Raw genomic sequence first — 27016 nt, 5'->3', positions numbered from 1 at the left:
AGAGACGCTGTACACACAATCACTCTCCCCAAGCGTACTCTAAGAACCGGGTCTAGGTACCCCTGCCCCTGGAGGGGGAAACAGCACCCAGACCCAGGTGGTGTTACCCTTTTCCCTGCGGTGGGGAGAAGCAGACCGCCCCGACTCCGCAGCAGCAGGGAGGCCCCCACATTCCAGAGATTTTCTTACGGGGCGCTAAACATCAACCTGAAGTTCTAAACAAAAGTCTCTTGCTTTAGTCGTGCCGGGACGGACCTAGCCGCCCCTTTATGCTACTGAGTGAATTTACACTGAGATACGTTCAACTCAGCGAACAGATAATTTAGGCTTTAAAAAATACGCACTGTTCAAAAATAAACAGGTCGTGCTTACCTTTTAATCATGTGAGCTAGCTCTCTGTTCGCCTCGTTTCACGATCTCAGCTCTGCCAATTCCTCTCTGGGCCTCGAGCGAATCCCGGGTTTCGGCACCAAAACTGTTGGGAAATCAGTTTTACCCCAGTTCTTTTTTATTCCTCGGGCCTCCAGAGATGCACCGGACCCAGTAGTCATTTTTACAAAATCTTTATTCATCTTTATTCATCTTCATTTAAGCATGCACTTCTAGAAGGGAAGACAAGGCCGGTGTCCCTCTGAAACAATCTTCACCTCTTTGTTAGTCACAGCCAGCTTTATAGAAACGACCCCATCATAAAGCCCCCACAGTGTGCTGCAAACTCTGTGTCTGTGACTATGTGCACGAGCACGTGAGTGACTGTGTGCGCATACCTGGTATGTGTGTGCACGTGAGTGTGCATGTGGATGTGTGAGTGTAACAGTTTAAGCACTGTGTGTGTGTACGTGACTCCCTGCTGGTCATAAAAACCCCCTCTCTCTTCCAGACCACAGTTATCAAGTTACAAATGTTGAGACCCCCACACAGGTATCCCCGGAGGAATTTCCACTTAACATTAACTCCTCTTTGTCTTACTTTCACAGTTCAATTGGGGGAGGGTCTCCTAAGATCTACTCCTAAGTTCATGACACAGTCAGGCCTTTATTTATATCCAGGGCAGTGTCAGTGTCTCACAATAATTCTACATTCTATCTAACACATTTCTAAACTTTAAAATAAGCTAAACATTCCTACACTGCTCATACACCAAAAGTGCCTCATCCTCCGCTTCATTGGAAATATATGATAATTATTGGATAGAGTTGCAGGCAGAGCAGTAAAGTGGAAATGAATTCTCTCGATTGCCTTTTTGTTAATGTCAAGAAGACACAGGTGCGTAGATTTAATAAAGATTTATTTGGAACCTGCTGGAGCTCTGCACATCAAACTAGTGAGAAAAAATATAATTTATTTTGAGTTAACTTGCAACGTCTTCATGTGGAGAAACAGTTTTAAAACTGCAGTGATCATTTACCCTGCTGTGTATTCAAAATACCTTTATACCATATAGTTTCTCCCACTAAACTACAAATTTTAATTCAGATATACAGTACATGAAAACTCCAACACATATAACATGTACAAATAACTTTGTGTCCAGTACATTATTGCCTCTGTGATTTAATAAATGGAATAGTTGTGTCTCATGAAGGAGTAATAAGTTTAGACTTAACATTGTTCTTTATGGTTTAATGTCTTCATATTTTAAACACAAAAGAATGTTTTTACTGCTCTAATTAGTAAGAGTTAATCAATTTGTTCAACTTTCACACAGGAAGAGGAAGAGTTATATCTTTAACAATAATGCATAAAATATAAATGCGGTATATATTTAAGACACTTTAACATATATTTTTATGTAGGAAGGTTGGTACACCAGGGAAAAATCTCTACAACCTTTTAATAAAATGTAAATGATATTAAACTTATTTCATAATAGACAGCAAATCTTAAATAAATATTTCCTGGAAAAACATGAATGTGATGAATTTGTATTTTATTGTAGGATGAAGTGTATGACGGAAGACTGATTGGCCTGAGTGTGCAGGGCAAGAACATATCGGGACTACAGCAGCGTGTCAACATCACCATAAACTTTACCAAGGAAATAAATGTACATAATGTGGTGATTTACTCCAGATGTGCCTTTTAACAGTATTATATTATTAAATACATTTTATCTTTTGTTCAGCAAAAGTTAATAAAAAAGGCATATATAATATTAAAACATGCAATATTTCTGTGTCATAGGAAACCCAAGAACCCTCGTGTCAGTTCCTTAATTTCTCAACAAACAGTGAGTAACCAAGCATCACATCTGCCTAAATAATGTAGAACATGAATATTTTTTTTATAAACTGGAGTGATTGTTGTCATCCAAAGCTGATCTGATCTGACTTGGATGTAAAATCATCTTATGTATAATTGATTTCTTTGTTTGACTTATCAGCTTTTAGTGAGGATGGATGCATTACCCTACGGACACGTGGTCAGAATAATCTCACCTGTTCCTGTGACCATCTCACATACTTCGCTGTGCTCCTGGTAGGAGAGAACTTTTTCATTCAAAAAAGTGGAATTCGGGAGTTACATGTCTTTATAGGTTAGGGCAACTTGATCAACAAAATATAGACAAACACGACAGCAAGGGCGTAGATTTGGTTTTGGCATTGGTGGGGACGGATGATTCAACCACCGAACCCTGCCCTGTTTCTTTTTTTTTCTCCTTTTTGTCTTTGCTTCTTGATAAAAAAAGGAGAAATATACTTGCCTACATATGCTATTCTACATGCTTTTAAACCATTTAAAATCACAATTCATAGTTTTATATGTGAATTATATAATGATAAATTACTATTAAACAAATGACTGACTAAGTATTTTAGACTTTAGTTTACTTCAGCCATATTCCATATAAATCAGGTATCATACAAAAATAAAAATAGCTTCAAATACAGTCATGACAATAAAAGAATATGACTTTAAGGACTCAGCAACATTACTTCAGTTATAGTACACCAACATCTCTTATACATTAGCACTAAGGGAACACTGAATGACCTGGTGGTTTTTGTCCATAAAACTACTGATCTAAGATTACCACAAAGTAAAAGATCTCTCAGCAAAATTATGCAACATTTTAGGCACTATTGCCCCGATCAAATCAGTGAGATGGGATTTTTTATTCTAAACATGAACTACTGTTACAGCAACAGACATGGACTACTGGTGCCCCACACAACAACTCAATGTCCACTATGTGAAGAAGCCAAACACATGCCTTCTCCTCTCGTTAACTGAGATGAACTGCTGGCATATTTGTTTTACAGCTATACTGTCCAGTCTCTCCTGGTGGACATGGCAACACGTTATTCATGGTTACATACAATTTTAGACTGATGTGGGCCAAAGCCTAGCACATACTTGCCAACATTGAGACCTCAGAATTAGCAAGACATTCAAAAGGGCTGTTGGGGGGAGGAGTGGTATACAATATATATATCTATATATAGATATATAGATATATCTATATCTATCTATCTATCTATCTATCTATATATATATATATATATATATATATATATATATATATATATATATATATATATATGTATGTACACACAAAAAACTTGAATCTTACAGTGATAAATAAGTTAAATGTCACCGTTATTATTGTCCGGCCGGAAACAGGCTGGGGGTGTCCAAATTCAGAGGCTGTGTCCACCTGAGGACCTTGCCTTCGCGATCTAAGTGGGCCGGGTCCTCCGAAAGCCAGGTAGACTAGAAATGAGCAACTGTGAAATTGGACGGGAGATTTTCGGGAGGGGCACTGAAATTCGGGATTCTCACGGAAAAATCGGAAGGCTTGGCATGTATGGCCTAGCATAGCCTGTAACGTTATTATGGCAGACACATTTTATGAGTGAACTTGAGTTTAAGTGACTTACAAGCAGTAGCGGTTTTTGATACGGGCGACATGGGCGGTTGCCCGGGGCGGCATCACGGGCAATCAGTTTTCTATCGCCCATTTGCTGGGAGTAAGGGCGGCCTCCGTTTGCGAGGTGCGCCTGCTGCTTGCGGCACAGGGAGGAGAGGGTGGGGCGGCGGGGGATTCTCTGGCTGGCTGGAGCAGCATCTAATAACCAACCCGCAAAATAAAACAAAATAAAAACAACCCAACAAACACGAAAACACCAGACATTATAATACAGACTTACATACATACATACATATTATGATACATACATAATTTGCACCGATGTTTTTTCGATATTCTATACGCGAAAAGTGAGCGTGAGAGCCCTCGGTGCGCCTGCTCGCTGCTGAAGTCAAAGTAAACTTTATTGTCATCTCCGCTACATACAGTCCAGTATATAGAGAGACGAGACGCCGAGGCTTCAGTTACAGCACTGCAAGTAAACAAACAATATATATAAGAAGAGTAAGAAAATAAATATCCACTTTAGGACTAGGGGTAAAGGGATCAATGACAATGTAAAATTTATAATTTACAGTTTGATGATTTAAAGTCTCACACACAACCCCTCGAAAGGGGAGGGGGCCCTGCTGTTTCCAAATAGAGCACATTTCATTCATAATGTTGTAAATCCAAGCCCATTCATGATTTGAATCCTGGGTTGTGCAAAATCCCAGAAAAAAACCCTTGACAAAGTGAATCTGTGAACTCAGGTATAGGTCTATTAGGTTATGTTGTGGTGATCCTAGAGTTGGGGGATGGGTGTTCATACTGGAGTGCAAAATTAAAACCAATGGAAGATGGACAAGAAAAGTTCAAAGAAATCAGGTGCTCAGTTTAGAAAAAAGAGAAAAGAAGGGGAGGGGAAACGAGCAAAAGATACAGGTAAGCAGATGTGTCATTGGATAATGGCAGGTCATGTATCCCGAAACAATCAGAATGAGAATACTTTATTAATCCCTAATGTAGCGGCAACCTTCGGTCCTTCTCTGCCGCTTCTGCAGGACGTAAAGTTTCTGACTCGTGCTCCTGTTAAATCGCTTGGATGCGTTCCGGTAACAAAAACGAGGCGAAGGAAAAAAGGGCAAAACATTTATTCTCAGTACAAACCAAAAAAATACAAAACAAATGCCTCCGGTGGGAGCTCCGTTTACTTTCCATTTATGCTACAACGAAAACAACATTAAACGGCGACGGTCAGAAAACTGTTGCTCCACGTCCTGCTTGCTAGCCTAACCTGACTCCCCCCCCCCACATGTGGGCAAAATACACAGCCCCTTTACGACATCTATCAACACTTTACAACAACACAAAAGATTAACAAAGCAGGATTAATTTATGGAGCACAGTATACTACATTATAACATAAAATAATGAAGATTATAACTAGAAACTCAAAGATCATGACAAATACTTAAATATGGCATGATGTAACTAAGTAAAATATTGGCCTGAACTGTCTAAGCTCCAACATCCTGGCCCCTAATTGTTCTTGTAAGCCAAAAAACAATTACTCTTATACATATATATTGTTCAGAACACCAAACTTTCCAGATAACGAACAGGCAAATATACAAAGTACTTGAACTGTCCATATGGCACATTAATGTCCTTATTCCAACAGAAACTTCGCTCTGCCTTGTTACAGCAGGAACTCTTCTTAAGCTGGAACATATCTTCATGGATGCGTGCATGTGTGTGTGTTTTGGGGAGATTAGGGAATGGAGTCAGAGGTTCAAGCACATGACTCACCGTAGGAGACCAGCCTTTACCGCTGTCTCTCGAGTGATATGTAGAAGGGGCGCTACATATCACACTCTAGCAGCACACAAAGCTTCGTCACAGGTCGTAGGAGAACGTTTTTGCTGGTTTTCACCTTGGCCTGACGAACCCGACCTTTGGCATCCTCAAACGTCTGAATCACTCGACCCATTACCCATGAATTTCTTGGAGCGGAATCATCCACGATGAGGACAATATCACCTTGACTGATATTCCTTTGTGGCTGGGCCCACTTTTGTCTCCTTTGCAAGTCTGGCAGATACTCCTTAATCCACCGTCTCCAAAACAAATCTGCCAAGTACTGGACTTGACGCCATCTACGCCTCGAGTACAAGTCGCTCCTGCTGAATACTCCAGGAGGCAGCGGAGTTCTGGCTTTCATCAAAAGCAAATGGTTTGGCGTCAAGGCCTCCAGGTCATTCGGATCGGTAGAGACTCTTGAGATAGGGCGGCTATTGATAATCGCCTCTACCTCACACAGCAGTGTGTGCAGACCCTCCTCATCAAGGACCTGCTGCTCCACAACGGAGCTGAGCACTTTGCGTATTGACCGTATCTGCCGCTCCCAAACTCCTCCAAAATGCGAGGCAGCTGGGGGGTTGAATATCCATGTGATGCCTTTAACCAACAAGGCTTCTTGAATCTTTGCATTATCCAAAGCACGCACTGCTTCCCGCAGCTCCCTCTCTGCACTTACAAAGTTTGTTCCATTGTCAGAACGCATCAACTGAACCTGTCCCCTCCTAGCAATGAACCTCCGCAATGCATGAATACAAGAGTCCGTGTCCAATGAATTTGCCAGTTCAACATGCACAGCCCTTACTGTCAAGCAGGTAAAAACTACGCCATACCTTTTGATCATGGACCTACCCCTTTTGACTTCAAAGGGACCGAAATAGTCCACACCAACACTCGTGAACAGTGGCTCATCGGGCGTGAGCCTTTCAGTAGGAAGATCTGCCATGATCTGACTTGCCGCTTTCCCATGATGCCGTCTGCAGACAACACACTGGGACAAAATCTTCCGGACAGCAGCATGGGATCTTAGTATCCAGTACTTCTGCCGTACCTTTGATAGGACATGATTCCTGCCACCATGTCCAAGATCCTCGTGAGCAGATCTGAGAATGAGAGTGGCTATATGCTGATCCTTAGCCAAGATTGCAGGGTGTTTTATCTCCTCTTGCATGCTAGATCTGCTCAATCTGCCGCCCACTCTCAGAATGCCATCTTGTACAACTGGCGACAACTGACAAAGAGGGCTATCCTTTGACACTGTCTTTCCTTGTCGCAGCTTGGCAATCTCTTCGCCAAACCGCTGCCCTTGACTGAAGCGCACGATCTCTACTTCCGCCTCAGCCATGTCACTCACAGAAAGTGGCAAGATGGGAAGGTTAGCTTTGAGGTGTGTCATTTGCTTCTCCTGCTCCAGCCTTTGACTTCCTACATCCAACCTTCCAAAATAGAGATTCGCTTCTAAATCCTTCCTCTTTTGAGCGAGAAGCTTCAGCACACCTTTTAATCTCAGGACCCATGCAACGGCTCTTTTAACCCGATGCCAGCTTGAGTAATGATGAATGAGCTGAGAGGTGGCGTCTGCACCTTCTTCAACCATAAGACCATATACTGATGCTTCTTTGACTTCTGGGTCATTACAGATTGGCTGGCATACACTGTCTGGCATTTCTGGCCACTCCATTTCTGGTTTCATGATGAAATCTGGACCTGTGATCCATGTCTTTGCCTTGAGAAAGGCACCAACACTGAGCCCTCTGGAAGCAAAGTCTGCAGGATTGGCCAAGGTGTTCACATATCTCCACTGAGAGACAGCTGATCTATCCTTAATGGCAGCAACTCGATTGGCAACAAACGTACGAAACCTCGCTGTTTCATTCTTGAGGTACTTAATCACGGACGTGCTGTCCGTCCAAAAGACAGACTCCTCCAGCTCCAACTCCAGTTCGGCTCTTACCATCCTGTCCATCTTTGCTGCCACCACTGCAGCAGTAAGCTCGAGTCGTGGTATGGTAACTGGCTTCAATGGTGTAACCCTGGCTTTACCAATAATGAAAGCACTATGTGGCTGGTTCAGATTGTTTTTTGAAACCAGGTATGTGGCTATGCCATACCCCCTTTCACTTGCGTCGGCAAAGTGGTGAAGTCGAGCTGAAGTGATCTTGCCAAGGTTGACTGGTCTCACACATCTGTCTACCTCAAACCTAGCTAAGTGGTGCAAACTGTCGACCCATTGTTGCCACTGCAGAGACAGAGCTTCTGGCATGATATCATCCCATGCATGCTTTGTTCTGCTTAGCTCTTGCAGGATGTGCTTCACTGGCAAGATCAGAGGGGATAAGATCCCAAGTGGGTCATATATAGTGCTTACCATCGAAAGCAGACCTCTCCTTGTGAGTGGTTTGCTCTCAACCAGAACTCTGAATTTCAGCGTGTCAGACTCCACGCACCACTGAACCCCTAAAGCTCTTTCAATAGGGAGGCAGTCCCTTTCAAGATCGAGCTCCTTGACTTCTTTGGCCCTGTCATCCTCAGGTATAGATGCAAGCACGACTCTGCTGTTGGAAATCCACTTAGTGAGCTTGAAACCTCCTGCAGCGCATAAAGCCCTGAGGTCCTGAATCAGTGAGATTGCCTGCTCTTCAGTGCCAACAGATTTTAGGCAATCGTCCACATAAAAGTTCCTTAGAACAGTGTTTGTTGCAATATGGTTGAACCTCGCCTGATCGTCCTCAGCACACCTTTGCAGCGCGTAGCATGCACAGCTTGGTGAAGAAGTTGCACCGAACAAATGAACTACCATTCTGTATTCCTTGAGGCCTTTACCAAGATCTCCCTGTGGCCACCACAAGAATCTCAACAGATCAGCATCCTCAGCGGGAACCCTGACTTGATGAAACATGCCTTCAATATCAGACATGAAGGCAACTGGCTCCTGCCTGAACCTGATCAAAACACCTATAAGGGAATTGGTTAAGTCTGGCCCCTGCAACAGCTGTGAGTTCAGTGACATGCCTTGATACGTGGATGCACAGTCAAATACCACTCAATTTGTGCTTGGTTGGGTGGTAGACCCCATGATGTGGGAGATACCATATTCTGCTACCACTTTTAGAAGTTTCTGCCGCGGGAACTTCTTCGGCATAGCCCCTTTCCAGTGTCTCTGTCATGAACTTTGTGTACTCTTGATGAAACTCACTGTCTCTTAACAGCCTCCGTTTCAGGCCTTCTGCTCTTCGCACCGCCACAACACGGTTGTTTGGAAATACAGCCCCCTTGTTCTTTAAAGGAAGGCCAATGGTGTAGTGACTGTGAACCTGCTTCACTGACAGCGACACAGACTCCATAAATTGTCTGTCTCTGGCTGACATTTCCATTTTCTCGGACGACTCATGCTCAGGGAAGTCATACTTCATTTGCTGCTGCGAGAGCTCCTCTAGCTTTGTCACCGATATCCTGTTCACCATCACCGGTGGCCACTCAACAGCTCCTTGAGCAATACCCTCTTCTCTTAGCAGAGGTCCATTAATCGTCCAGCCTAGTGCAGTTTTTACAGCATATGGGCCGTTGCCCTCACTGTTGATAACCTTCCAGGGCTCAAGCGCCTTTGGTACATTCGTTCCTATTAACATACCAATTTTTCCATTAATCTGCTTGAGCTGAACCTCCTTCAAATAAGGCCATCTGTCCACATCGCTCTGTTGTAGAATGTTCTGGAATCTCTGCCTGTGTGAAAACCTGGGGAATCTTCAAAAAGTTGTCCTCATCCAAACCACTGACCTCGAGACCCATAATGACATGAGTACTGATTGTCGCTTCTTTTCCCATGGTGCGGAGCAGAATGTTGGACCTTTTTCCTGTGACGTGTAAATCCCTCATCAACTCGTCTGTACAAAAGGTTCCAGTGCTTCCTGGGTCTAAGAATGCATACGATTCAACTGTTGCGTTGCTCCTTGAACATCTGACCTTCACAGGCACAATTGAAAGCGCACAGACTGCTTCGCCAGCCCCGGTGCAACCGCATGTTTCACTGCCTGCTGCTGGAGAAAAAATTGCTGCTGGTTCCCTGATACTTTTAGCGTCACTATCAGGAGGAGAGTACTGCTCCTTATGCAGAATGGTGGGATGTTTCTGAGAACAAGTCTCACACGTGTGTCTTTGCTGGCAACCCTTACTCAAATGCCCCTGTGACAGGCAACCAAAACACAAACTCTTTGATTTGAGGAAATCAAGCCTTTCTCTGTGGGGCTTTTGCTTGAGGAGTCTGCAGGTATTGAGGTTATGCCCTCCCTTATGACAGAAAAGACACTGTCTTCCACCTGTAGAGCCTACATTTTCCCTTTCCCTCTTTGTCTGCTCAGCACTGTTTGACACAGGTGTCGTATTAGTAGCAAAGATGCTTTCCCTCTCCTTGAATTTCAGTGCATTCTCTCTGCGTACATTTGGTTTGCCCTTGTCTCTTGACAAAGTGGTGTCCTGAATGTTACCAAACAATGGGTGAGAAGCGATCTTTGCCTGCTTCTCTACAAAACTGACCAAATCAGCGAATCTAGCTCTCATTGCTGTGCGTTCTTGAATGTCACAGGCGAAAACTTTTCGTCAACACGTAAACGGCGTTACGATTCACCGAAAACGGAGATTATTTAAAACTCCTTTTTGTGCGTTTATGTGTGGATGAGGAATACAGAGTTCGTCACGCAACGACAAAGGTATGTGCCTCTTTTCACGTCACGCTGTGCGCCACGTTATTGTTTACATGAGATGAATTGCAGAATGGCAGATAGAGACAAAATACTGTTACTGTTAATCTGACTATCTTCAGGTTTTACACGCTTACATATACACACGCAGTTACTGTCCCTCCATTTAGAAAGGCAGAGGCGTCATGGTGTAATTATTTTACATGCAGTTGTTTTTTTCCCTATGTAATAATATTCAACATTGCTGTCAATACATTTTTCAAAAAATGCCTCTCTGTGCAAAATGGCTTCAAAAACAAAAACAGCTGTGGGATACTGTTAGTCCGTGATTTGAACCGAGGGAACAAATTACGGCAGGATCAGCCTGATATTATTTGTATCCCACTGTAACTTTACTGCATAAAGAGCTAACATGTCCAAAATGTCAGGAGTAGTTAGTCATTACAAGAAGTGGTTGTGAACTAAAAATCAAGAATGTTGGATACTGTCTGTCTGTGATTTGGAGAGCCCAGCGCGTGCTCCCGACGCAGGGAAACTAATTTTGCAGGGGAGACCTACCTTGGCACTTGTGCAGGTGAAGCCAAAGGGAAGATATGCTTCACCATATTTTCTAGTCTTTGGCTTGGAAGGAAGTTGGTTTGGAAACATATTTGGCGATGCTTCATCTCCTGCTTTGCGTTTGTGTGGGAGCCCCGTCAAAAACCTGTCCCTTATGCTAGAAGTGTCCAAGCGTTCTTTTTTTTTTTTTTTCTTTTCATACCGCGCCCCCCTGCAATGGCTCTGCGCCCCCCCTAGGGGGCGGGCCCCACACTTTGGGAACCTCTGTTATAGACCAATCTCCAACCTTCCTTTCATATCAAAAATCCTTGAAAGAGTAGTTGTCAAACAGCTAACAGATCATCTGCAGAGGAATGGCTTATTTGAAGAGTTTCAGTCAGGTTTCAGAGCTCAGCACAGCACAGAAACAGCTTTAGTGAAGGTTACAAATGATCTTCTTATGGCCTCTGACAGTGGACTCATCTCTGTGCTTGTCCTGCTAGACCTCAGTGCAGCGTTCGATACTGTTGACCATAATATCCTATTAGAGCGATTAGAACATGCTGTAGGTATTACAGGTACTGTACTGCAGTGGTTTGTATCATATCTATCTAATAGACTCCAATTTGTACATGTAAATGGAGAGTCCTCTTCACACACTAAGGTCAATTATGGTGTTCCACAGGGTTCGGTGCTAGGACCAATTCTGTTTACATTATACATGCTTCCCCTAGGCAGCATCATTAGAAGACATAGCATAAATTTTCACTGCTATGCAGATGACACGCAGCTCTATCTATCTATGAAGCCAGGTAACACACACCAATTAGTTAAACTGCAGGAATGTCTTAAAGACATAAAGACCTGGATGGCCGCTAACTTTCTGCTTCTTAATTCAGATAAAACTGAGGTTATTGTACTCAGCCCTGAAAATCTTAGAAATATGGTATCTAACCAGATTCTTACTCTGGATGGCATTACCTTGGCCTCCAGTAACGCTGTGAGGAACCTTGGAGTCATTTTTGACCAAGACATGTCCTTCAACGCACATATTAAACAAATATGTAAGACTGCTTTCTTCCATTTGCGCAACATCTCTAAAGTTAGAAATATCCTGTCTCTTAGTGACGCTGAAAAACTAGTTCATGCATTTATTACTTCCAGGCTGGACTACTGTAATTCATTATTATCAGGATGTCCTAAAAACTCCCTGAAAAGCCTTCAGCTGATCCAAAATGCTGCAGCAAGAGTCCTGACAGGGACTAGAAAGAGAGAGCATATTTCTCCTGTATTAGGTTCCCTTCATTGGCTTCCTGTTAAATCCAGAATTGAATTCAAAATCCTGCTCCTCACATACAAGGTCTTAAATAATCAGGCCCCATCTTATCTTAATGACCTTGTAGTACCATATCACCCTATTAGAGCACTTCGCTCTCACACTGCAGGCCTACTTGTTGTTCCTAAAATATTTAAAAGTAGAATGGGAGGCAGAGCCTTCAGTTTTCAGGCCCCTCTTCTGTGGAACCAGCTTCCAGTTTGGATTCGGGAGACAGACACTATCTCTACTTTCAAGATTAGGCTTAAAACTTTCCTTTTTGCTAAAGCATATAGTTAGGGCTGGACCAGGTGACCCTGAATCCTCCCTTAGTTATGCTGCAATAGACGTAGGCTGCCGGGGATTCCAATGATGCATTGAGTTTTTCCTTTCCAGTCACTTTTCTCACTCACTATGTGTTAATAGACCTCTCTGCATTGAATCATATCTGTTATTAACCTCTGTCTCTCTTCCACAGCATGTCTTTCATCCTGTTTTCTTTCTCTCACCCCAACCGGTCGCAGCAGATGGCCCCGCCCTCCCTGAGCCTGGTTCTGCCGGAGGTTTCTTCCTGTTAAAAGGGAGTTTTTCCTTCCCACTGTCGCCAAAGTGCTTGCTCATAGGGGGTCATATGATTGTTGGGTTTTTCTCTGTACCTATGAAGCGCCTTGAGGCGACTTTTGTTGTGATTTGGCGCTATATAAATAAAATTGAATTGAACTGAATTGAATGTTGTGGTAAGGCAGAGGTCTAACAGTGTGCAGATCTGATCGGGTGTGAAGTTGGTCACACTGTGTGTTTTTCTATCCAGGTATTCTTTAACTATAGTAATATAATCTTTGGAATCATTTTAATGCTAAAAAATAAAACAATTAGAAACTTTCCAGATGGTATTGCATGGCCAATCAAAATCTGACAGTACCTTTACTGTGTTCATAATTACATCAACTTTGATAAGATTCACAACACCACTGGCTGAAGTGTAAACATGACAGAGCCCCCACTGTGTCTTACAGACAGCTGCAGACACTCACTGTTGTACCTCTCTCATGACCTCCTCCATATAATAAAATTGAACCAAAAAATGTCATCCCTCCATCAGACATGTTACCAGTGATTTTCAATACAGTTCTTATGTAATTTATTGTGCATCAAGCTTTTCTGAAGAATGGCTTTTTGACAAGCTTTTTTTTTTACTGACCCCTTAGAAGCTAAATATAAATACTTAAGGGGTGACTCAAGATTTTCATAGTACTGACTTTACTGTATGTTTAATATTGCTATATGTTAAAACAGAAAGATTCCTTTATACTGTATTCATAACCTACAACACTCATCTCTTGCCAAAATGTTTCCTCAACCATAGTGTGTTAAGAATGTTGCTGCACTGGGTGTGCCCTGCCTACCTCGTGTGATTCCTGATACTGCCACCAGATGCCCCAATTTAAAAAAAAAAAAGTCATCTTGTTCTGTTACAAATGCTCCCTTTACACTCATGACTACAATCTTCATTTCTTTGTTAGTATCATCCCTATCTTATCTGTGACTTTTTTTTCATCTACATCTTCGTTTTACAACACCTATGCTGGTCACTTTAATTTACTGAAACTCCCTGAAATAAAAATCATGTTCAGGGTGTCGTGATTTTAATTTGATATAGCCAAAGACTTGAATGATGACGAAAAGAAATATTAAAACTTGACAAACGACTGTATTTCCCAAATCATGCGTCTGTCTCCTGCTTATTGTACTCTATCAAACTGCACTGTTACATACACTTCCTCTATTCTTGTTGCTTATTATGTATTGACTGCTTTACTGTTTTTGTGTCTTTTTGTTTTTAATTTATATTCACTGACTACTTGTCACAAATGAACTGCTGCAAAAGTGTATATGTATTTTCTCCGCAGGTGCCTGTTTCTGACACAAATGGCACTGGGTCCCTCTCATCTAAAGACCAGGAGATTTTAACATACATCACGCTGATTGGCTGCAGTCTGTCTCTTTTTGCCCTGGTCATCACTGTTTTGCTTTTCATCACAAATAGGTAATTTATTGAATGACATGATTCAAACCTCAATCCGTTCTTTCTCTGCTGTTCTTAGTAGAATCCTCCTACCCCATCGACTCTTCAGCATCTACTATCATCTTCCAGTCCTATCTGACTTTTTTAACACCACTGTCAATGAATAACCTTTTTGTCTTTTTTCTTTATTTTAGTCTTTTTTCCTTATGCCATCATATCTCTGTTTATATTGTCCATACTTCTAGATTTGGTCTAATTTTATCCCTAATAGAACAAAACCAAAAAGTTTGTGAATCACATCTCCTGTATTTACCAGAAAAGTCAGAGAAGATCTTTCTATGAAGGTCCACATCAACCTCGTGATCGCCCTGATCCTCCTCAACCTGCATTTCCTGTTAACTTCCACCGTAGCAGCAGTGTCCTCCACTGGGCTCTGTTTATACATGGCTCTTGCCCTTCACTACTCTCTGCTGACCACTTTCAGCTGGATGGCCTTGGAGGGATTCCACCTCTACCTTCTCTTAGTCAAAGTCTTCAACATCTACATCAAGAGATATCTGCTCAAACTCAGTGTGGTGGGATGGGGTGAGTGGAATAATTTAAGCAAGAAGCTGTTAATATCATCATTTAAATAACTGTTCAGTTCTTGTGTTTCAGGTGTTCCTGCAGTCATTGTGTCAGTGGTGGTGATCATAGGCAGAAGCTTTTATGGTCTTGTCTCTCTGGACACGTCTAACTCCAACAACACTCATATGTAAGGAAAATATTTGCAAGCATGTAAAATTGAAAAAAGAAAATTTAAAATAACAATTCATATTTATTTATTAACTGTCGGTATACGCATCAGAGTGTAGAGGAAAACTGTCATAAAAGGGATAGAAATCAAACTCAATTTTACCAAACACTTATTTGCCTATACTGAGTAGTCTCTGGTATATTTTACTACATGTATCTAAATTATCCGCTATACCCACCCCCAAAAAGTTAATTCTGTTCATCTGGATGTAATGTTTTCAGTAGGAGAAACATTTCGTCACTCATTCAAATGATGGGAAAGGCTTGAGGAAACCTGCAGTCAGCTGAGACTGAAGAAGTCACTTGGATGAGTGACGAAAAGTTTCTCGCACTGAAAACACTACGTCCAGATGAACAGAATCAACCTTTTGGGGCGATTTCCCTACCTGGATGATTGAGCATGCACCAATACACCTGCAATAGGATTTCTATTACAGAAAGTACTTCTTAATTCAAACACGTATTATCTAAACTCCCTTTCTTTTAGATGCTATATAACCGATGACAAGGTAAAGATGGGGACTACACTGGGACCATTCATCTTGGTGTTCCTCTTTAACATGATCATGTTTGCGGTGACAATCAGACGAGTTTGGATTCTACGCAAAAGCACAGAGGTACGGGGCAGTTTTGTGTTGCTATTGTCAACATGTCGTATGAAAGCTCAAAAAATAATAATAAATTAGTCTTATCAACAACTGGTAGTTTTACATAACAAGAAAAATAAAGACTATCTCTAGTCACCACTATTGTTAATTTTTATTTTACATTAGTCATTCCTTTTAAAGGATGAACTATATGATTGTCTGTTAGCTTTTAAGACCAAGTACATTCTCAAAAAAAATAAAGGAATACTTTTTATTCAGAGTGTAGCATTAAGGCAACTTGATGAAGTGAACTTCTGGGATACTGATCTGGTCAGTTCAGTAGCAGAGGGAGTGTTTCATCAGTTTCAGCAGGTTTGACGTTAATGAAATTAACAGCGAGAGCTATGGATGCCATTAGGTATCAGGATGAAATCCTTTGCCCCATTGTCAGACCCTAAACTGGATCAGTGGGTTCTTGATTCCTCCTGGTCCATGGCAATGCCTGGTCTCATTTGGCAGTTCCTGAGGAATGAAAGACCTGATACCTTAACTGCCCCCCACACTTTTCTGACCTAAATTCAATAGAACACCTCGGGGACATTATGTTTTGGTCCATCCGATAGTGCCAGTTTCCAGCTCAACTGTCCAAGAGCTCAGTGATGCCCTGGTCCAGATCTGTGAGGAGATCCTTAAAGACACCATCCATCATATCATTTTTTTTTTCCATTGAGATCTGTTGTGTTTTCAAAGTGTTCCTTTAAATCTTTTGAGCACTGTATTACATTTTGTAGTAATTTATTTAAAAACAATCAAACAAAAAACATAGTTTAGTATTGACTATTTAAACACATTTATCTAACTGTGTGAGATTGTATATAATCTCCTGTGTCATTGTATATTTCCCAAATTAGTTTGGGCAGAGTAACCGTGACAGAGCCAAGAAAGACATTTGTACCCTGCTGGGAGTCATGACTCTGCTCGGCATTACCTGGGGCCTGGTCTTCTTCTCTTTTGGCTACCTGACCACTGCTGGCGTCTACCTCTTCTGCATCCTGAACTCACTGCAAGGTCTGTATAACATTTTTGAGCATTAAGCTCAGTTCTGTCATGATATTAGAGCTATTGTAGGTCACAAGTTTCTGTGTGGCCCCCTCATGGGAAACAAAGTAATGCAGGTGTGCAGGTCATTTACAATACATTTTAAAAAATATTATTTTGTAGTGATTCAAGATTTTTGGAGAGTCACAGAAGATTTTGAAATTTTAAAAATAGACCAAAGAATTCAAAGGCTTCTAAATGTCTACTGTATAATATTGGTTGCACTGCATTTCTGAGAGGAGCACATTATGTTTAAGGGAAAGCGCTTTCTATTGGAAAAAAAAATACTTAGGTCTCTCATGGCAAAAAATCCATATTTCTGTTTATAGTTGCTAGTGTTGTATTCATCTGTGTTTACTGTGTTAATTTCACCCTCTGTGTACTTTTCTTTTTATTTTGGGCACCATGTATTTAGTTCATTCATGTTTCCGTATTTTCCCTGGTTAGTTATCTCACTTCCTGTTTTATTTTAGAGTTTGTGTTCCTTGTTTGTTGTCTTGGGTTTTATTCCTCTTGTCTTGTCTGATCATTCTGTTCAGCCATGTCTTGTTCTCCCCAGCTGTCTTCGCTCCTCTAATCAACCTTCAGTGTATATATTGTCACTGTCTCCATTGATCCTTTTTCAAAGCACCTGTTTCTGTTACTCGCTTCCCAGTGAGGTTTTTTCCCCCTTTCTTTGCTCCTCCCCAGTCAAGCCTCTCTCCTTGGCTTCATGCTCTAGTTAGTGTGATTTTCTAAATTCTAGATCTGTAGACTACAGTTTCCATTTGTACTCATGGAAGTCAGCCTGTGGTGTTTTTTCATTGTACATGTACAATGAAAATAAAGGTCTATTCTATTCTATTCTATTCATTAAATGAATTATTCGCTTTAAGTTTCAATCAATCTGTCTCCAAGCGTCTGCGTTTGGGTCTCTCACAACTTACAATCTGTACATCCTGCAGATTCTGACACATAGATGAATTACTACTTTTATTTTGAAATGTGCATACTCATTGCATCTCCTGTGCACAGTCTAAACATTTGCTTCTCTCCCTCTCTCTTCCTTGTGCCATGCAGGTTTCTTCATCTTCCTGTGGTTTATGATGTCACTGAGAAAGCCTAAAACCGCAGTTACTAAGACAAGCAGTGAAACACGAAGCACCAACACCTAGCTTACACACAACTACCAATACCCTGAGAAGTTCCTTTGTGTGTGCTGTTGGAATGTGTAATGTAATATTAACTTAGAAACATTGTTATATACTTGAGTTTAAGAAGAAACAGTATCAGATAAGATACCAACTGACACAAAAAAATGTATATGGATGTATGAAGTGGGAACATTTTAACAGCTCAAATGTAGTTTGAAGTTTTCTTGTTATTTCAATAGAGTCTTTGCGGCAAGCAGTTTATCTTAGAGATTAGACGATAGATCAACTGTCTTTTCTGCACCTGCTTTCAGAGATCAGAGGCAAAACAAGAGAAAATTGCTGTTTTGTCACATATTCACCAGTGGCCTGGTGAATATCAGATGTTAGTTTTAAATGAAACTCATCTGGCATTAGTTTAGTGTTTTATAAGGCTGTTATGTTGATTGATTGCACATACAGCGTTTTGCTTTATTGTAATAGCACTGGTTTGAAAATTATATTATATTAAAGCACATGGTGAATCACTAAAGGCTGTGGTGTTAGTAATAACAGTAATAGCTGCCTTATTGCACATGAATCTTTACTCGCACATGTATTTTCTGATATCATTCCAGGAAAAATAAATGAACAAAGTTTCTTTATAGCTTATGTTTTTGTAAAATAACTTTGCATATTTTTGAAATTAAACAGAATTTTACCTTCACCCTATGGATATTTACAAGTTATGTGCATTCTAAAGGTGTCACGGCTGGGGCAGCAGTCGTGTGGTGTGGTGAGAAGAAGGATCCAAAATGCAGGTACTGGCTGGGGTGCGAGTGAGCTTTATTTACAGAAGTGACAAAGTGGCAAAACAGCAAGAGCAGAACGGGGAGTCAACAAACATAAACTGGGGAAAACTAAAGAACTAACCTGAAAACATAAGGACACAGGATGAGGAGCAAAATGCACAGAGAATGATGGCAGAGAGATGCAGAATGAACACTGGGTTACACAGAGTAATGCAGACGACGCGACAAGGAACATAGGCAGACACGCACTATAAATACACACAAGGTAATGAGGGGAAATAACACGCAGGGGTGGACACAGCTGGAACTAATGGGCATAACGATACACAGACCTGGAAGTAAAACAGAAAAATCACAGACTGCTTTACAACACAAAACTCCGGGACACGAACAGAGCACAGAGGAAAGACGCAGGTAGGGATGATAAAACACTAAACACCAAAACCAACCCTAAGAACTAATACAAAATCAGAATTAACCCAAAACACAAGATGAACCCAAAAGGAAACACAAAACGCTGGGTCAAAATGACCCAGGATCATGACAAAAGGGAAAATCTCAGGTTTGTTCAGTATCATTATCATATGGTAAATCATAGTTTAAATCTCAAAAGTGTAGTAATTTAATGTCTACAACACAGAATAGCAGAAAAAAGCAGCGTTACCCTGCATTTTTCATAAGTAGAGAACCCTTTAAAAAGTGGATTTTAGGTAAACAGTGGTCATATCACCATGTGGGACCGGTGGCTGCTCAGAGAAACTTACAGCATGAAAGGTCTCTTCTTTACCCACACCATGATAACAGACACTTCTACCTGTGTTTGAAGATTCATACAATATATGATAGGTTTTCTTCATTGTAGCACACAGGCAGATTACCCCAAGGCAATGTTGTGCAATAAGGCTTTCCTTCTAATAAATGTTATTTTAAATAAATTTTCTCAAGCAAACTTTCTTCTCACTTGTTTTTTTACCCTTACTTTCTAAATGTATGTGATTCTGACATATTCTTTGTCCTTGTCCCAGTTCAATATCTCATGCGCCTCCAACCTATCCCTAACATCACACCAACCCTCTACATGTCCTCGTTCACTGCATCCATGGATCTTGTCTATGGTTTTCCTCTTTTCCTCCTACCTGGCAGCTTCATATTCAACCTCTTTTTTTCCACTATACCCACTACCTCTCCTCTGTACATGTCAAAACCATCTCAACCTTGCCTTTCTAACTTTGTCTCCAAACTGGTTAACCTGAGTTGTCACTCTGATGTACTCCTGTGTTATACTCATTTTGAATTCGGTCCATCCTGGTCACTCCCCCCAAAAATCTTCCTGTCTAATTCTGGCTACTGTCTTTTTTTCAGAGCTGCTGCATCCAAACCATACATCACAGCAGGTCTCACGGCCATCTTGTAACCTTCCCTTTCTAACTTTTTCACTCTTGCTGCTGTCCTTATTTCACAAATCACACCTGACACTCCTCACCCCATTCAGCCTGCCTGCACTCTCTTCTTCAAAGTGATTGTGATGGACGTAGCGATACCGAATCACAGCAACATCAGGAAGGAACATGAAAAGCTGGTGAAATACCAAGGGCTCAGAGAAGAGCTCGAGAAGATGTGGAGGGTGAAGGTAACAGTGGTCCCTGTGATATTTAGAACACTAGGTACAGTGACTCCTAAGATCGGCAAATGGCTCCAGCAGATGGCTAAGGGGGAGTTTATATATACACACACATATATATATATATATATATATATTAGGGGTGCAACAATTCATGTATCTGTATTGAACCGTTCGATACAGTGCTTTCGGTTCGGTACGCATATGTATTGAATGATACAAAATTTTTTATTTATTTGATCAACTTTTCTTCTGACGATGCCGTCTGTGTTGAGTGCTCAGTGGATCTGCGTTCGATTACTCCACCTAGGCTGCATTGTCGAGCGCAGATCCACTGCACCAGAAAGGTGCAGGACTCGGGCAAGAAAAATTAGGCAAGCGTTAGTAAAAATGTGAGACAAGCAAAAACAGACCTATACTGAAATTGAAAGGACCAAAGGAAAATATGCTCACCTACTGCACTTGTGACCTCGTTTCCTCATCAGTATTATGATCAGTGCTGACTTTTACATTGTCTGGACCCTTTTGAAGACACTCATACAAGAGTTCAAACAAGAAACATGGACTCTGTCCCACATGGGCAATTGACATTGCCATGATCTGGCCATCATAGTAGTATCCATTATCTTTCATTGCTGTTAACAAATAAAATAAAACATAATCTCAAAAGCTTGCATCATTATTTTTGTTACTGTGCCATTTTTTATAGTATAAGTCACCAAATGTTATTTCTGAAAAAAGTATTGCCCATACAGTTGCACCCATAAGAGTTTGGATAATGACAAAATCATCTTAATTTTGCTGTGCACCACCACCTTGGATTTTAAAACCAAACAATCAAGATGATACTGAAGTGCAATTTCTTCAAGGTATTTTATTAAAAAAAATGGAACCAGCTAATTAGGAATTGCAGTCAATTTTATACATTATCCACCATCTTTAAAGATAGTGGCTTTAGACAAGTGATTGAAAGCTAACACCATTTTATGTATTATTTTTAATACAAGGATTTAAATTCTTTAATATTCTTTACAGCCTTACAGTCAGATCAGGTAACTGAGCTGGCTTGGTATGCTTTGGGTTATTATCAATTTACACTGTCCAATCAATTTAGCATTTGCATTTGGCTGAATCTGAACAGATTGCCCTTTACACAAATCACCAGTGATATCATTGACAACACTGCTTCCACTATGTGTGACTTGAGCTATTCTTTTCTTTACTATACTTTTCTCCTTCCATCATTTTGGTTAATCTTGGTGTCATCAGTCCATATCTTCATAGTAGCATAGCATAGTTCTTTTAGATGTTTTCTGGCAAAGTCCTTCCAGTTATTTACTATTGCACCTTGTTTTAAAACATCTGTGTTTCCATTCATAAGTGCATCTCTTGATTGTTGAATTACACCATATCAGTCATTTGACTAATTACTTTTGAGACTCTGAAAATGAGAGAGCATGTATAAAAATGGCCAGAATTTCTAAATATCTAGGTTTAATTTTTTAAAATCCTCTGTGGTGGTACAAAAATTCTATCATGGCCAAAAAAATGTGTTTAGTTAACTGTATGAGATACTAAACTCATACATGTAATCACAAACCAATTGATGTATAATGTATTGATGTAAAATAACTCAAATGGCAACAATTAATTAAATCATAAGTACCTTTAGAATTGCACGTAAGAACTTTAGCATTGGGTGGACCTTCAAAGATGCCAAGTTTGTCCTTGACTTCACGGAGGCAAAGTCGGAAGAACTCCCGAGTAGGTCCTCCATTGTCAACAGCACCCTCAGATATTCCATAGTCATCAGTAAACTTCACATCTATTTTTTTCTCTGGTGAAAAATTGGATCTGCCCATGGCTCTGGGTGCTCCATCCCACACATTTCGCCTTATGATCTTGAAGCGTACAGTGCCGCATTATTTACTCTGGTAACAATCTGCTCCAAGATTCTCTCTAAGCTCTCGACATCACTAAAACATAAGATAAGATAAGATAAGATAGATAACTCTTTATTGTCATTGCACAGTCATACATAGTACAATAGTACAATGAAATTGGAAAACTGTCCTATGTCGGCACTACATGTAACACAACATGACACGATACGACACATCACAACGCAACACAAACAACACAACACAGTATAATAACTTAGTAATAAAAAAGAAGAATAAGTGTATTTGTATTGCACACTGTTATTATTGCACATTAATTATTATTGCACCTTGTTATAAATATAAATATTATTATTATTATTACTGTTTTTACCGTTGTTAACGGTAAGTCCAGGTAGGTAGCCAGTCAGCTCAGCTATTTGCGTTGATCAGGGCTATTGCCCTGTTGTAAAAGCTGTCCTTGAGTCTATTTGTTCGGGACCTCAGCAGCCTGAACCTCCTGCCAGACGGCAGCAGCTTAAACACCCCGTGTCCTGGGTGTGTGCAGTCCCGTAGGATGCTGCGTGCCCTCTTGAGACAGCGAGTGCTGTACAGGTCCTTCAGGGAGGGAAGAGGATGTCCAATGATTTTTTGGGCCATATTGATGACCCTCTGGAGTGCCTTTCTTTGTGCTGTGGTGCAGCTGGAGAACCACACAATATGTCAGCACACTTTCAATGGAGCAGCGGTAGAAAACGGTCAGCAGCTCCTTCTTCAGGTCCATTTTTCTGAGGATTCTCAGAAAGTGGAGACGCTGTTGGGCCTTCTTTAAAACAGCAGAGGTGTTAGAGCTCCATTGGAGGTCTGTGTCTATGTGCACACCCAGAAACTTGAAACTGGAGACCCTTTCCACACACTCCCCGTTGATGCTGACAGGCTGCAGCTCAGACTTCCTCCTTCTGAAATCAAGTACCAGTTCTTTTGTCTTGTTGGTATTGAGGTCCAGGTTGTTATCTACACACCAATCTGACAGCCTCTGAACTTCAGCTCTGTACGCCGTCTCTTCTCCCCCCCAGAGATGAGCCCCACCACGGTGGTATCATCTGCAAACTTGATGACTGCGTTGTCTGGGTGGGAACTAACACAGTCATGTGTGTACAAATTGTACAGTAGGGGACTCAGTACACAGCCTTGTGGAGAGCCGGTGTTAAGGCTGAGGGCTGGGGAAAGATGAGGCCCCACTCTAACTCTCTGTACACGGTCTGAGAGGAAGTCTCTGATCCAGCGGCAGGTGGTAGAAGGAAGTCCGATTTCCAGCAGTTTAACTATTAGTCTGTCCGGGAGTATCGTATTGAAAGCAGAGCTAAAGTCAACAAAGAGCAGCCTGGCGTAACGGCCCTGCACTTCCAGGTGAGAGATGGTGGTGTGGAGCGTTGTAGCAATGACATCTTCAGTTGATCTGTTGGATGTGTATGTGAACTGGAGCAGGTCGAGTGTGGGTGGCAAGCAGGACATGATGTGACGTCGGACCAGTTTCTCAAAGCACTTCATTATAACAGGTGTTAGAGCAACTGGTCGGTAGTTGTTGAGGCTGCTAATGTTAGTACGCTTTGGCAGTGGGACAATTGTGGCTTACTTTAGGCACGGCGGGATGCAGGACTGGGACAGTGAAGTGTTGAAGATCTTAGTGAAGACCCCAGCCAGCTGGTCTGCACACTCTTTAAGGACCCTTGCGGTTACCCCATCTGGTCCGGCGGCCTTCCTGGGGTTCACTGCCCTCAGTGTGCGCCTCACCTCATATTCCTTCACTATGAGGCTTGGGCTGCTGCTGCTGTCCGATGTTTTTGCTGCTGCTGCCTCTGGTCCCTTCACCTCAAAGCGTGCGAAGAAGTGGTTCAGCTCCTCCGCAAGCGCCGTGTTACCCTCAGTCAACGTGGTATTGCAAGGTTTGTAGTTGGTTAAGTGCTGAACTCCCTGCCATACCTGTCGTGAGTTGTTGTTGCTGAAGTGGTCTTCGATTCTTCTCTTGGCTTCTCTGATGCCTCTTTTCAACTCAGATCTGGCATACCATCACCGGATCTAAAAGCGGCGTCACGTTGCTTCAGCAGGACCTGGACCTCTTTAGTCATCCAGGGTTTCTGGTTGGAATACACCCGGAGACGTTTGTCCACAGTGACACTGTTGACACAGAAGTTAATATATGAGAGCACTGATGTTGTGTGCTCTTCAAGGTCCTGATGTTCGAACACGCTCCAGTCTGTGTTTTCAAAACAGTCCTGCAGCTGATGTGATGCGCCTACTGGCCAGGTTTTCACGGTTTTTGTGACTGGGGGGGGCTCTTCTCCTAACGGGAGTGTATGCAGGGATCAGCAGCATGGACATGTGATCTGACAAACCTAGATGTGGTAGAGGGGTTGCTCTGTAGCCTTTTTGGATGTTGCTGTAGGCTTTATCCAGTGTGTTTTTCCCCCGCGTTGCACATTTAATATGCTGTTCAAATCTGGGGAATACTGACCTTAAATCAGCATGGTTGAAGTCCCCAGCTATAATGTGCACTGCGTTTGGATGGGAATTCTGCTGCTTGCTTATTGTCTTGTGCAGCTCCTCCATAGCCGAGTTAGCATTAGCATCGGGTGGTACATACACGGCCGTTACCATGACAACAGTAAACTCGCAAGGTATGTAGACGGGTCTGCACTTCACAGTCAAATATTCCAAATCCGGGGAACAATGGCTGTCTACAATCTTTGTGTTTTTGCACCAGCTGTCATTGGTGTAGATGCATAAACCCCCTCCTTTGTTCTTACCGGAGTGGCCGTTCCTGTCGTGACGATGGACCGTGCAGCCTGCTAGCTCAATAGCCGAGTCCGGAATTGATGGCTGCAGCCAAGTCTCTGTGAGTAATATTATGCTACTGTCCCGTACACACTTGTTGACTGCAATCTGTAATCTCAGTTCGTCGATTTTGTTGGTTATGGACCTGACGTTGGAGAGGAAAATACTCGGAAGCGGTAGCTTAAATGGCTGTTTCTTTAGCCGTGCAAGTGGGCCCGCCCTGCAGCCACGCTTTTGCCTCCTTTGTTTACGTTTCCTCTTTGTCTTGCCGCTGGGAAGAACCAACCACGGAGACCCTGGAGCTCTCATTATGTCCTCCGGAATGCTGTGAAAGTTGTGGTAGTCCGACGTAATGCTCCTTGCACAGCGTAATCCCAAGATCAGAAGGTCCTGACGACTGTAGGTGGACTCTACTCGATGTATAATAATAAAAAACACACTCATCCACACAGATACACGTAGAAAAAGTAAAAAACGCTGAACGTGAGGAGCAGTGAGCCGCTGCGTCTGTGCGCGCCGCCATCTTGTGCCTTACACACACGCACACGCAGACAAAAAAAAAAAAAAACGGTAAAGAAATATACTAGTCTCAATGGCAATAACCCACCAACAGAATAATGATGTTCCATCCTTAAGACTGTAATTGATATTTAACAAAAAAGAGATACAAATCAAGAATGTTTGTGATAATGGAAAAAAAGATAAGTTTAAATTTTTATCTTGTCATAAATACACTAGTATTTATAAATAGTATAAATACACTACATAAATACAAGTAGAACAAGAAAAAAAAACCAAGATCCAACACTGACAAACAACCTCCATTCAAAAAAGTAAAAATAAACCAAAACATATATCAAATAAAATTTAATTAATCTGATAGCCTTGGTAATCATCAAATGACAACAGAAATCGCAGGTTGCAGTTTGTAGTTTGCTTATTCAAACTGATCCAAAACTAGACAGTAGGTGACTCCTTTTCCGCAACAAACATCAAATAATGGTAAATATGTTGACCTTTCAACATGACAAGTAAAAGTTTTTGTTGTACTGACCTTTCACTTGCACTTAAGTCTAAACATCTTGAAATGGCTTCTTGGAGGTCGGGGTCTGAAATGCTCAGGATTACTTACTGATTCATTGTCCTCACATAAAATGACCTTGTCAGGTCTGACATAAATTGACTTCTGATGAAACAGTTTTTTCACAAGGTCTCCATTCAAAGTCTGTTTGGAAGTGAGTGATGGCTCAACTAGTTTGGTGTGGCATGCCAGCAAAATCTGTAGCCTAGGGGAGGAAGAAAACATAGTGTATATGAAATTTTTGTTAAGGGTAACAGACTACAATACAATACAGTACATTAAAGGTTAAATTTTTGTTTACTCTAAAAGATATCAATCCAGTCATCTGATCAGTGCTCCCAGATCCGTAACGGAAATACCCAAAGTTGACCTTTAATAGTATAATTATCTAAGTAACAAAAAATAAATCTTTTTATGAAAAAGGATCTAAAGCTTACCTGCATCCTTCAACAACTGGCTGGAAGGCAGTCCTTATTGCCTGCATTACTTTGAGTCCCAGTCACAGCTAAACTCCAGTGCAGATTTTATATGTCCATTTTCAAAAAGTCAAGCTTTTTTGTTACGCCTTGGCACATGTGCAGTTAGATGGTGTTGATATGAGGGAAATATTTTACTGCTACTATTCATAACCATCATCATTACCATTGCATTAATCATCATTTCATCAAAGCATTTATTGAAGCTGTTGGCATTATGTTAAAACTTGTATTACAGGTGTTATCATAATCACATATTAACATTTTCATTACAGGTGCAGCTATAACCATTTTATACGCACCCTGCAGTTTGTGCTTATTAAAGAGTTGAAGCTCAGTCAGTTAATTGAAGGTCATAAGCTTCGTCCGGCGCTATGTCCAGACGATCTATTGTGTAAGTGACTTAGAGCCATGGAAGGATTGCCTACACGCTTACA

The 27016-nt window shown here is 41.5% G+C and overlaps 1 protein-coding gene and 1 long non-coding RNA gene across 2 annotated transcripts in view; one reads left to right on the top strand and one right to left on the bottom strand.

The window, feature by feature from the left end:
* LOC100706608 (adhesion G-protein coupled receptor G2) overlaps window positions 1-18958 on the top strand; it is a 57036-nt gene extending 38078 nt beyond the window's left edge. The window contains exons 7-15 of the mRNA XM_013268368.3: window positions 1940-2047; window positions 2185-2230; window positions 2384-2478; window positions 14170-14306; window positions 14602-14870; window positions 14943-15039; window positions 15568-15697; window positions 16579-16735; window positions 17825-18958. Coding sequence (XP_013123822.2) covers window positions 1940-2047; window positions 2185-2230; window positions 2384-2478; window positions 14170-14306; window positions 14602-14870; window positions 14943-15039; window positions 15568-15697; window positions 16579-16735; window positions 17825-17919 — 1134 coding nt within the window. The 3' untranslated portion in view covers window positions 17920-18958. The remainder of the gene's footprint in view (window positions 1-1939; window positions 2048-2184; window positions 2231-2383; window positions 2479-14169; window positions 14307-14601; window positions 14871-14942; window positions 15040-15567; window positions 15698-16578; window positions 16736-17824) is intronic.
* Window positions 18959-26227: 7269 nt separating this feature from the next.
* Window positions 26228-26594, bottom strand: LOC106097842 (uncharacterized). Its single transcript, XR_001223895.3, has 2 exons — window positions 26541-26594; window positions 26228-26308 (listed from the first exon to the last, which is right to left on the bottom strand). It is a non-coding gene; the product is annotated as an uncharacterized LOC106097842 (long non-coding RNA).
* Between the last annotated feature and the right edge of the window lie 422 nt (window positions 26595-27016).

Source organism: Oreochromis niloticus, linkage group LG1 (genome assembly GCF_001858045.2).
Source record: "Oreochromis niloticus isolate F11D_XX linkage group LG1, O_niloticus_UMD_NMBU, whole genome shotgun sequence".
NCBI lineage: Eukaryota > Metazoa > Chordata > Actinopteri > Cichliformes > Cichlidae > Oreochromis > Oreochromis niloticus.
The sequence above is the reverse complement of the archived record's forward strand: the minus strand, read 5'-3'. Positions and strand labels throughout refer to the sequence as shown.